At 42.2% G+C, this 11,211-nt stretch overlaps 1 protein-coding gene and 1 long non-coding RNA gene across 2 annotated transcripts; both read right to left on the bottom strand.

Annotated features, from left to right (window-relative positions):
* Nucleotides 1-4,658: 4,658 nt before the first annotated feature.
* LOC141595088 (uncharacterized) lies at nucleotides 4,659-7,083 on the bottom strand. Its single transcript, XR_012522261.1, has 3 exons — nucleotides 6,968-7,083; nucleotides 6,276-6,488; nucleotides 4,659-5,598 (listed from the first exon to the last, which is right to left on the bottom strand). It is a non-coding gene; the product is annotated as an uncharacterized LOC141595088 (long non-coding RNA).
* A 770-nt stretch (nucleotides 7,084-7,853) lies between these two features.
* On the bottom strand, nucleotides 7,854-10,722 carry LOC141595082 (putative F-box/LRR-repeat protein At3g58880). Its single transcript, XM_074415055.1, has 4 exons — nucleotides 10,636-10,722; nucleotides 8,866-9,841; nucleotides 8,513-8,662; nucleotides 7,854-8,388 (listed from the first exon to the last, which is right to left on the bottom strand). Exons 2-4 carry the CDS (start codon nucleotides 9,820-9,822, stop codon nucleotides 7,921-7,923), a joined length of 1,575 nt encoding a protein of 524 aa, XP_074271156.1. The 5' UTR covers nucleotides 9,823-9,841; nucleotides 10,636-10,722; the 3' UTR covers nucleotides 7,854-7,920.
* Between the last annotated feature and the right edge of the window lie 489 nt (nucleotides 10,723-11,211).

Raw genomic sequence — 11,211 nt, 5'->3', positions numbered from 1 at the left:
ACGGCGTAGTCCCCATAGGGATAAGCCAAAACACAACCTACCAAAGTTGTACAAAATACAAGGAAAGAAAAGCAAAAAGTTACAAATATGTCATTTAAAGCGCCAAAAGATGGCAGGGAGGAAGGGCTTAATAATTGGCTCCCGAACAGCTGAAGCTATCCGAGACGCCGGGTGAGCCTGGTGACAACCGCCCGTCTCCCTATGCCTGTTGCTGCTTGCCATCGGCAGCGATAGCCGCATCTTCTTCGATGGGCAACCCAGCAGTTTTCCTAGCAGCCTCAACTTCAGCAGCCTCAGCCTTAGCCTCGGCAGCATCAGCTGCCCTCATTCTCTCGGCTTCCTCCTTGGCCGCCTTAGCCTTCTCAGCAAGAGCTGCTTTCTCCGCGGCCGCCTCTTTCTCTACCTTCGCCCTGACCGCCTCCTTGGCCTTCTCCGCCACGGCTTTCTCCTTAGCTTCGAGCTTGTCGTCAAGCAGCTCGTCATATTTGCCCCACGGAAAGGAACCTTCAAGAGGGAAGAGCTCCCCAATCACTTCCCTGACAGCTTCTTCGGCCAGATCCCGGAATTCGGCGCACATATTAGGGAGCATGACGGTTTGGAGCATCTCAATGTCCTCCTCCTTTTGTTTGATGATGGCCTCTTTGCTCCGAATCACCTTCCCCTGGATCTGAAACTGGCCCCTGAATTCGTCCCTCTGCTGGAGATAAAGGTCAGCGTGCCTCTAAACAAGGTTACACTTCTCTAGCAGCTTAGCAGCTTCAGCCGCCGCAGCCTCGGCCTTGGCTCTCTCAGCAAGGACCTCCTTTTCAGCGTCCTCCCTAAGTTTTCTCTCAGCCGAGAGCGCCTTCTCAGCATCTCCCCTAAGCCTCTGCTCATCAAGGAGATCCAGCTTCGCCGACACGGCTACCTGCTTAATGGCATTACGCTCAAGAACAGATTGAGCCATGGCTTTCTCCTGCTCTATGATACGAGCACCGGTCAGCTCGTTCCACCTCGCCAGCTCCTGGATCAGTTCGTGCCTTCCACTATAAGCTGGGAGACGGAAGCCTTCTAGGATGAAGAGACAGTGGTGACATTTTGTTCACCAGCCTGCAGCTGGGAGAGGGAAGCCTTCTGGGATGAAGAGACAATGGTGACGTTTTGATCACCAGCCTGCAGCTGGGAAATGGAAGCCTTCTGGGATGAAGAGTCAACGGTGACGTCTTGACCACCAGCCTGCACGGGGATCCCCTCCACTTGCTGCCCAATAAGGGCGACGGCCGACAGCGGCTGATCTACAAAAATTTAATGAAAGCATCAGTGTCAACACGCATTGACATACCCAGAGAGCCAGTCATCAGGAGCACCTAATGAACCGGCTAAATCTGAGCCACAGGATAGATCCGTACCATGCTTGGCCTTCTTGGCCGGAGGACGCATTTCCTTGCCAGCGGTAGAGGCTGTCTCCTTCCTCTTACGGACAAGGGGAGATTCTTCCGCATCGGAGTCCCCCCCATCAGTAATATCAACGATCTCCACCAACTCCTTCTTAGGGGGGGGGGATGGGAGGTGGAACCGGTGTCGACGCCGTCGCCGCCAAAGACGCTGTTTTCCGCGTCCGGCGCGCCATGCTGCTAACAACCTTCGCCTGGGCCTCCTCCATATTCAAGGCTTTCAGCTGTTGTTCCATGAGATCATTCGGCGGCGTCCTGCGGTCATGGGCTAGAGCCTTGGGATGCAAGTTAGCAACGGTTTTATCTTTGTGCAGCCCCATTCTCCGGAGGATATCCTCAGATAGGTTCGGCCCAAAGTGGTCTGCGAAGGAAACAAAGCAAGAGTTAAGTAGAAGAAATAAATCGAAATTCGAAAAACAGGAACATTGAGAGCGGTGATGGGCCTCACACCGACCCCACTCACCCTGTGCCAGGGCCGGTATGAGGCCGACATAGCAGAGCGGCTCATCCTGAAGAATGATCTGCGTTGGGGGAATCCATCTTTTCGGCACCCCACCCTTTTCCGCCTCAAAAAGCCTCATCGCCAGCTTCTCATCCTCTTTAAGAGGGACCTTGCTGGCATCCATCTTAAGCTTTTTCCGGGTGACCCATCTGTCATGCTCCGCCTTAGTCTCACACCGCAAATTAACTTGGTGCTGGAAGGAACGGGGCAGCGGGTAGTCATCCGGCACCTTAACGTACACCCACCGATCTTTCCAGTCTTTGCAGGAAGAAAGTTTGTCAACAGAGACGTAACCCTGCTCCATGTGCACACTGTACCATCCGACGCGGCCAGAGATTGATGGCCGGAGATGATGATGCCGTCGGAACAAATTCACCGTCGGGGCCTCTCCCTTGAATAGACAAAGCCAGACAAAGCCGACTATGGTCCTCATAGCCAACGGGTGCAGTTGGGCAACGGCAACGTTCATGGCTCTAATGATGGCCATAACGTATTCATTCAGCGGAAACCGGAGCCCGTACTCCAAGTGTCGCATGTATACGCCGATGTAACCCGGTGGAGGGCAACAGACGGCCTGACCCTCCTCAGGGATAACAATTTTGTATCCCCTGCCAAAGAAGAAATGGCCCTCGAAAAGTGTCTCGCCGGAACAACTGGCAAACTTATGGGTCCAAGCACGGTCAAGACGGACCTTACAGGCGTCGCCGTGATCCATAACGTACTGTCTCCCCTCATTAGGACGAGCCCTTTCAGCTTCATCATCAAAATCGTCACCGTCATCATCGTCATCCTCCCATTCCTCCAGAATTTGAGGATCAACTTCAGGAGAAGGAGACCTAGGGCCCCCAGACCTTATCAGGATGGCGTCAGGCTTCTCCTCCTCACCAAGACGCGACGGGGAACCCCCCGGCGCAGAAGTGCTAGTCCCGGCGTCAGCAGAAGACATGATAGCAATGATTACGTAACAAAATAAGAAGTGAGAAAATTTGTTTGTTTACCTTAAAGAAAAGCACTCACCGGAGTAACAACTCTGAAGATTAGAAGAAAAGGAAGCCCTTGAAAGTTTAGAAAGATGAAGATTTTGGAGAAAAATTTGAGAGAATGAAATTGGTGACCAAATTCACGGGATAACTGCCCTATTTATAGGAAAAAGCCTATGAAGAAGGACCAATCAGGGCACAGCCCATGAAGCGTCAGCCAATCAGCGAACAGACACGTGTCAGACATGCAACCACGGAATGTCAATCGTTGCAACAGTTGAACGTCAATCAATGCAACAGTGACCAAGCGTCTTCAACACGCCCCTTCATATCTGAGTGCCTATTCATCTTCCTCAACAAATTCCTAAGTATCTGCTCTCCGCCGGCCACATGATCAACCAAGCTAGGAAGCACCGGTCGGGGGCAATCAAAAACAACCGGTACTCTCAACCCTGGTCTCGGCCAGCGTCACTTTCTTTTCCACATCAGATACCCTTTACGCATCCATGTGGAGGGGGGATATGGTACGGCCTAATAAGAACCAGGCCAAAGTAGAAGAAGCCGATGCCTAATAAGAACCAGGCCGAAGTAGAAGAAGCCGATGCATCAGAAGAAGCCGATACAGAAAAATTTTGCAAAATACTTGCGCAGAATATACGCTCAACATACATCGGAGCCCATACCACGGCATAGACTACGCTGGGGGCAAATTGATGGGGCATATTCTGCACCGCTGACCAAGTCAACATATTGAGCAAGGTCAAAGATATCCACAGCAACGTCAGCGACTTAGACAGCCTAGCCGATGCATCCCATCGGCCTGTCACCTGGGTCTCGGCCTGGCAACCAGCCAACCGGGGCACATATCCGCGTACTCATATCCAAGGACCCTCGGTCGGCCTGCCATAGGTCCATCGGCCGAGGGTAGAACGGTCTTTCCACCTGCTAGCCACTTGCCCACTTGGCCACTACGTGACAAAAGGTGAAAGTCTATAAATACTCCTCAACCTTCATTGAGGAAAGGATCCACAAATTAACCTAAGAATCACTATTCATCTAGTAATATCTTCCTTATCTCTCTACAATACGCATTTAGCCAAGTAACAACAACTTACCTCTCTAAGTTTACTGACTTGAGCGTCGGAGTGAGTACGCTCGGCCAAAGCCGAGCCCTCAGTTTGTTCATCGTTTCAGGGGATCGCAAGGAGGATTCAAGCAAGGACATCATTCTACAAGTTACGAGTGGTAACAAATATCTGCTCTGGAATTACACCCGGAACAAAAAGAATATGGATTAATTATGAACAAAGCTACAACATCAATTGATGCTAATCGATTCAAAGATGACAGTTTCAAGTTGAGGAGCTTTGTCGACCAAATTAGTCACATATTTCCACGCCTCATAAGAAAAGTTGCCAATGTGTAATGTTGACAAGCTAGGGAAATCAGGCATCTGATCATCATCATCCAGCATAAGAATAAACTGTAACATGAACAGAATTTCAATATTATGAATCATCAAAATATGTTTCCATTTCCAACGAACCCAAAAAATCGCTACCCTTTGACGAAATCAAGTAAAAATAACTGAGAGGAAAAATCATTGCATGGCCTCAATGCAATCTCAGAATGCGCCATCTGTAAAAAGCCAGTATATGTTGCTAACAAATATGTACATTATATACCTGTACTGAGTCCATCTTAAAACATAATTTTGTGACTTTAGAAGCAGCGGCTTTTAGAAGTTCACGGTCATACTTTATTGATTGCCAGTTATTATCAAGATCATCATATGTACTGCCTCCGAAAGTTAGCTCTGCTCTTACAAAAGAGTGTGAATGTTTCCATGACGGAACTATGTTTACACCAATATTTAAACTATAAGTTAAATATGCCAGATTAGGGGCGTCAATCTCAAATGTACCCAAGGGAAAAGAACAAAGTTCTATTGTTAGAACTTTGAGCATTCTAGTGCGATGAATAACATGACCGTCATAATCACACTCGCAAGTTTTGAGAGTCAATTCTTCAAGCAATGCACAACTAGAAAACAATCTTTCCAAGGAATTAAAATCAAGTAGGACAAAGCGATCTAGGTGAAGGATCTTCAGTTTTGGCAACCATGCTGATATTGGAATTTTTATAGCATAGTACCAACGACCTATCATCTTCAAACTCACAAGTGTTTCACTCATGAAGAAGCCATCAGAATCAGGCACGCAGTCTGTTTGGATACATAGCTGTTTGGATACATAGCTGGTAATGAAGCTCTTGAACGCCCTTTTGTAACGCAAAACTAAACCATCGATTCAAAACTGAAGCATCATAGGTGTTTTGACAGACTAGACTAAATTTCTGTATTGGTGAGATTTTGTGCAATTTCAGCACTTTATTAACAAACTTCTTAAATCTTCTAGTTGCTTTTACTCTGCCGTTTGTACCCGGCTTACCAGAACATGGTGCATCATCAAAAGACAGACAAGTCGTCAATGTAAAAAGGTATCTCCATCTGGTTGATAGAATACTAGTGCTCACAGCAGACCTTGTTGGCAGAAATGAAAGCATGTGACCAAGAATATCAGCAGATAAACTACTTAGCCGATCCAAACAATTCCGACTTATTGGGTCTCCTACATGATTACCAAGTTTCTTTGATGGTCTCATGGTCTTTACAGGAATGTACCTGAAAGATGCTAGCACAAATAAGTGATAATCATGTTTGTGCACTAGATCGACGGGTGATTTATCACTTTTCCCGTCTGTACTCATTCATTAACAAGCCCCCTTCCCCCTACAACTAGAACATGTGTCCCAACCCGCCTCCCCTTTTGACATATCACTAAGATAGTCCTCCCTCCGTTCCAATCATATTTGTGACGTGTCAAGAGGAAAAGCGAGGGAGATCTGAGATGGTGTACAAAATCAGATAGAGACTCTTAACCCCTTATTCCAATTTAAACTTCAACAAAAAATAAAAACATTAAGACACAAATTCAGCTTTTATATATTGAGTATGAATTAACCTTATATGAAATTTATTCCGATTTCAAATAGTATGAGACAAACTCAACTCACAAGAATCCTTTCCAAACTAACCCTGGTCGACTTTCAGCAATTTTCGAACAATGAAAATTACTCCATATTAAGCAAAGTAATTATTGAGATAAAGGGATCAGAGGTAAATCTCATTCAAGCACAATAATTAAGCCAAGTAATTCTCCAACAATGAAAATTATTACTCCGTTGTCTCGGCCATTTGTTTACCTTTTATATTCACATTATCGGGACAGATCGGGAGTAATCAGTATCACATTTCAAAACTATTGAACAAAAAGGGCATCAAGAAAAAGGAGATATTACCAGTTTACTGTTGATGTTCTGTCTCTTCAGAATTCAGATGTTGACCAAAAACCTGATTGCCTAATTGTGTAGGATTCCACATGCTTCTTAATAACTTATTAATACTTTCCATCAAATATAATAATCCTGGTTGACTCTCACCAATCTTCCATGGTACGACTCCTTTATACGATCTGCCATAAAATTGGTTGATGATGTGTCCCGCCCCTTTACCTTTTGACACATCACCGATATAGTATAGTTTATCACTATTCTAGTATACATCACATCCGAAAGGAGCTGATAACTAAGCAACCATGGTAATTAAGCACTTGTTTCCTTTTCCAACACAGACAGTACACTCAAATCACAAGTATGATCTCAACCACGGTAATTAAGTAAATAAAGTGTTAAACAATGGAAATTGTAAATCCACAATCAAATGCTGAACTCTGAGGATAACATGATAATTAATTAGAAACAAGTATGAATAACAAACTAACAAAGCATAGCATGCAATATTTCTCGAGACTATTAACACTTACGAGAAACAAGAGCATATAGAGTAAATTTACCGACTCAAGAGAGTAATAAGATGTAACCTTCAGAGTCTATGAAATCAGGTCTTTACTTATGATCATCTAGTGTCATAAGAAGCTGTAGAACGAACAAAAAAAGATGAAAACATGAGACAATACAAATAGTATATGTACCTCTGTTGCGCCAATCATAATACGTAATACAGTGGCTTTATCAGCAGCAGCTTTTAGAAGTCCATATGAGCTTCTGAAAATAAATAACCTCCAGTGTTTTATCTTCTGTAAACTAATGTGCAACACGTAGGGTGAGGTTAGCAATGTAAATAAGTTACAACAACTTTGTGCTTTATCGTAACAACCTGTTGTGACAGCAGCTCAGCATTTACTTATTGCATGACTTGTTATGACTGAACTACTGGACATTCTACCAAGCTGAACGCACACCAATAACTCTTGGTCATACACGAATGAGTCGTAAGTAGTATCATCATGCGAATCGTATTTGAGTTTTAGCTTTGACTTGACAAGCGAGTATGAGCCGTTCCACGAAGTAATAGGAATACTTATAATAGTTGGGCTTTAACCATCACCTTAGGGTTTTGGTTGAGATGGTTCATCTATCATGGTATCAGAGCCAGTGTGACCGAAGGTCACGGGTTCAAATCCTGGCAACCTCAGAACTCCTCAAAAACTCGAAGTAGAAACCCAGCACACGGTACGGAGGAGCCGGTGCACAACTAACCACTCTTCAAGCCCATGTACGGAGGAGCCGGTGCACAACTAACCACTCTTCAAGCCCAGCGGGCATTTGAGTGAGGGAGCGTAATAGGAATAATTATAAGGTTTTGGTTGAGATGGTTCATCTATCACGAAGGACTTTATATAATAGTACACTAGAAATAATAGTCAATTTAAATTTCGAGTCAAGTGGTCTTAGGCTAGTTAGAAAAACACCCAGTTCTAATAGACATAATTTGTTTCAGAATTCTCTAATCACACAAGGAAGACGAAGACAGTGAAAGAACAAGAAAAAGAAGAAGAGAAATTAAATTGCGTAAAATGGTTCAACATTAATAAACATAATAGATATAAGAAAATGGATAGAATGGTTCAATAAACATACAGCCCTATGTTTCACTCCATTCCATATCCATCAAAATGAGGGAAATTGCATCAGTGACTCCCTTACGCACCAAATTTCTCACTACTGAGGAACTTCTACATAGAGGAACTTCTACATAAGACATGCAATGAAAGCTAGGGACGACGACCTTGTTTATTTCTAGACAGCAATCTAACGAAGCCCTTGGAAGCATCAACAAGTCATTGATAATCTTCAGTTCCTCCTCCGGATTCGGATTAAAATGGCAGATTGTAAAGACGACCAACCTCTTAAGAACACTAGCATTTCTAAGAAGATGCCCCATAAGTGACAAGGAATTCTTATGCCCACAAAAGTTGCGCACTTCAATCACTTGGGCGTGACACGAAAAAGGGACTAGAGCCTCTAGAGGGATGTCTGAAGGTGACTGGTAGTTACAGGCGCATCGATCCGGATAGTAATGTCCTGATGAACATTGGCAGCAATGAAATCCCTGGATAACAAATTCATGAAGTGAGAAAAAAAAACATCCATTTTACACACTTGTGTAAGACGGCCTAGCATAAGAACTTTTATAGTTATAAACTAATAAAGCTATATTATTAGGTGATGCTAACCGATCCAAAGATGACAGTTTCAAGTTGAGGAGATTTGTCAATCAAGCTTGTCACATATTTCCATGAATCGTAAGGACAGTCTGATAGCCGTAATCTCGACAGGCTATGAAAATAAGGCATCAGTTCGTCGCCACCCAAAGTGTGAAGAGTCTGCACCATAAAATTTTAAAGAGCGTTAAAAATATGTTTCCATTTTCAACGAACCCAGAGACACTATTTTCTTTTACTCCTGATTCTGACCTAATAAAGGAAAACGACTTCATAAACTGTTTACGCCCTATTAATAGCGAGGTAGCTGTCATTGCATATTACTCTCAATGCAAATACAAATCATATGTATAAAAAACACATACCATTTGTGAGTCCATTTCAAAAGATAATTTTATGGCTTTATAGGCAGCGGCTTTTAGAAGTTCGCGGTCATACTCGACTGAATCCTCACTAGCATCATAATCATCATATGTATAGCACTTAAAGCTTAGTTCTGCCTGGATAAAAGAGCACGAATATTTCCACGACGGAACAATTTTTACACCAAAATTTGAACTGTAAGTTAAATATGCGAGATTAGGGGCATCAATCTCAAATGTACCAAGTCGAAAGCTGCACCGTTCCACTGCTAAAACTTTGAGTATTCCAGTACGATAGATAGCATGACCATGAGCGTCACAGCCGCAACACTCGAGAGTCAATTCTTCAAGCGATTCACAGCTATAGAACAATCTTTCCATAGAATTAAAATCAGTGAATATGATCCTATCCAGATTAAGAATCTTCAGAATCGGCAACGAGACTGATGGAGGAGTTTGGAAGAGATTGTGAAAACTTGATATTGTCAAACTTACTAGTGTTTCACACATGAAGGAAACTTCAGGCAAACAATAATCACCCTGATCGAGAAACTTATAATGAAGCTCTTGAACACCCTTTTGTACCGCAACATTAATCCAGCGATTCAAATTGGAATTATCATAGGTGCATTTACAAAGTAAAGTAAATTTGTTGATGGGTGAGATTTGGTGCAATTCCAAAACTTTATCAACAAACAGCTTAAACTTTCGAGTTGCTTCTACAACCTCATTTCTTCCCGGAAGACTAAAACACGATGCATCATCAAAAGAAAGACTAGACGTTAAAGTAAAAAGGTAGCGCCATCTGGTTGATACAGTACTTGTTCTCACGGCAGACCGTGTTGGCAAAAAGGAAAGCAGGTGACCAAGTAGTTCATCAGGTAAATTGCTGATCCTATCCAAACGATCCTTACTTATCGGGTCTTCTTCATGTTTACCGAGCTTCATAGGTGGTCTCATTGTCTTTACAAGGCTCAACCTGTAATGTAATGCAGGATTGAAGGCTGAAATATGGTATAACCACGCGTACATTATTTTATTTCTAAAGAATCAAAATATAACTATACTCATTCGTTCCATTCCCGTTTTCCTTTTGGCACATCACTGATATAGTATAGTTTATCAGTTACCACTATATTATTTACCTAGAAGTGTTGTGTCAAAATGAAAAACAAGTGAAATACGAGGCGGTGCTCAAAATGGGACAGCCGGACAGATGATCTCAACTCCTTTCATATTCCAACTCCGACATGCAAAACTCTAAATCAAACATAATACACTAATTTTAGCATTTACTATATGAATTAACAAAATAATTTAATCACTGAAATCAAAAAAAAAAAAAAAATCTTATGCAAGTTCAGTAATTAAGCAATGGAAATCATTAATCCACAATCAAATAACGAACAACCCCAATTATCAATTAGCAAATCTTGCTTGTGACTATCACAAGCAAAAACCCCTTTCCTTTTTAACATTATTTAATTAAGAATTTGTGATCATCAATATACCCAGTTGTTTAGCTAACATTTTACCATTAAAAAGGTAATAAAAAAACATTTGATAAATAGGGTTTTTAGCAAGCTTGATAAACAAGATTATTAAGGTATGAATTTTGTCATTGCATGCAAGATCAACATTTTATTAAAAATAAAATAAAAAATAAAGGCAAAATATAGGTATTATTCATTTATTTGAGTGATAAAACACTCAAAATACGACCATAATATATTCAGAAAATAAAATGGATAAGCAAGATAAAAATGAAATTACCTTGACTGTGTGCCTTGAAGTTTAGTTTGAAGATGATTTTAGCTTGTAAATTGTGTTGTAATGAATGAAGAAGATGGAAAGGTTTTGTTCTTAAATAGGTGAAAGTGCAACTTGCAAGCCTGTTCTTGTCAAATTCTCCAACTTATTTCGAGGCAAATTTCTTCCTTTCAATAATAGTTGTATATGAGAAATCTTATTGATAGATGAAGCAACTCAACCAAAACCAGGCAAATTTCTTCCTTTCAATAATAGTTGTATGAGAAATCTTATTGATAGATGAAGCAACTCAACCAAAACCTTAAGGTTCCACTTCGAGTTTTTGAGGAGTTTTGAGGTTACCAGGATTTGAACCCATGACCTTCGGTCATACTGACTCTGATACCATGATAGATGAACCATCTCAACCAAAACCTTAAGGTGATGGTTGAAGTTCAACTATTATAAATATTCCTATTACGCTCCCTCACTCAAATGTCCGTTGGGCTTGAAGAGTGGTTAGTTGTGCACCGGCTCCCCCATACCGTGTGCTGGGTTTCCACTTCGAGTTTTTGAGGAGTTTTGAGGTTGCCAGGATTT

Source organism: Silene latifolia, chromosome 8, assembly GCF_048544455.1.
Source record: "Silene latifolia isolate original U9 population chromosome 8, ASM4854445v1, whole genome shotgun sequence".
In the NCBI taxonomy this organism is placed as follows: Eukaryota; Viridiplantae; Streptophyta; class Magnoliopsida; order Caryophyllales; family Caryophyllaceae; genus Silene; species Silene latifolia.
This window is presented reverse-complemented; position numbering and strand designations above follow the sequence as displayed.

Bases quoted from the DNA above. Each gene is read 5' to 3' on its own strand.
- LOC141595082 (XM_074415055.1), bottom strand. From the start codon at position 9,822: ATGAGACCACCTATGAAGCTCGGTAAACATGAAGAAGACCCGATAAGT. The intron at 8,663-8,865 runs GTATGTGTTTTT...TTTATGGTGCAG, and splicing joins TTGAAATGGACTCACAAATG to ACTCTTCACACTTTGGGTGG. The intron at 8,389-8,512 runs GTTAGCATCACC...TTTGTTATCCAG, and splicing joins AAACTGTCATCTTTGGATCG to GGATTTCATTGCTGCCAATG.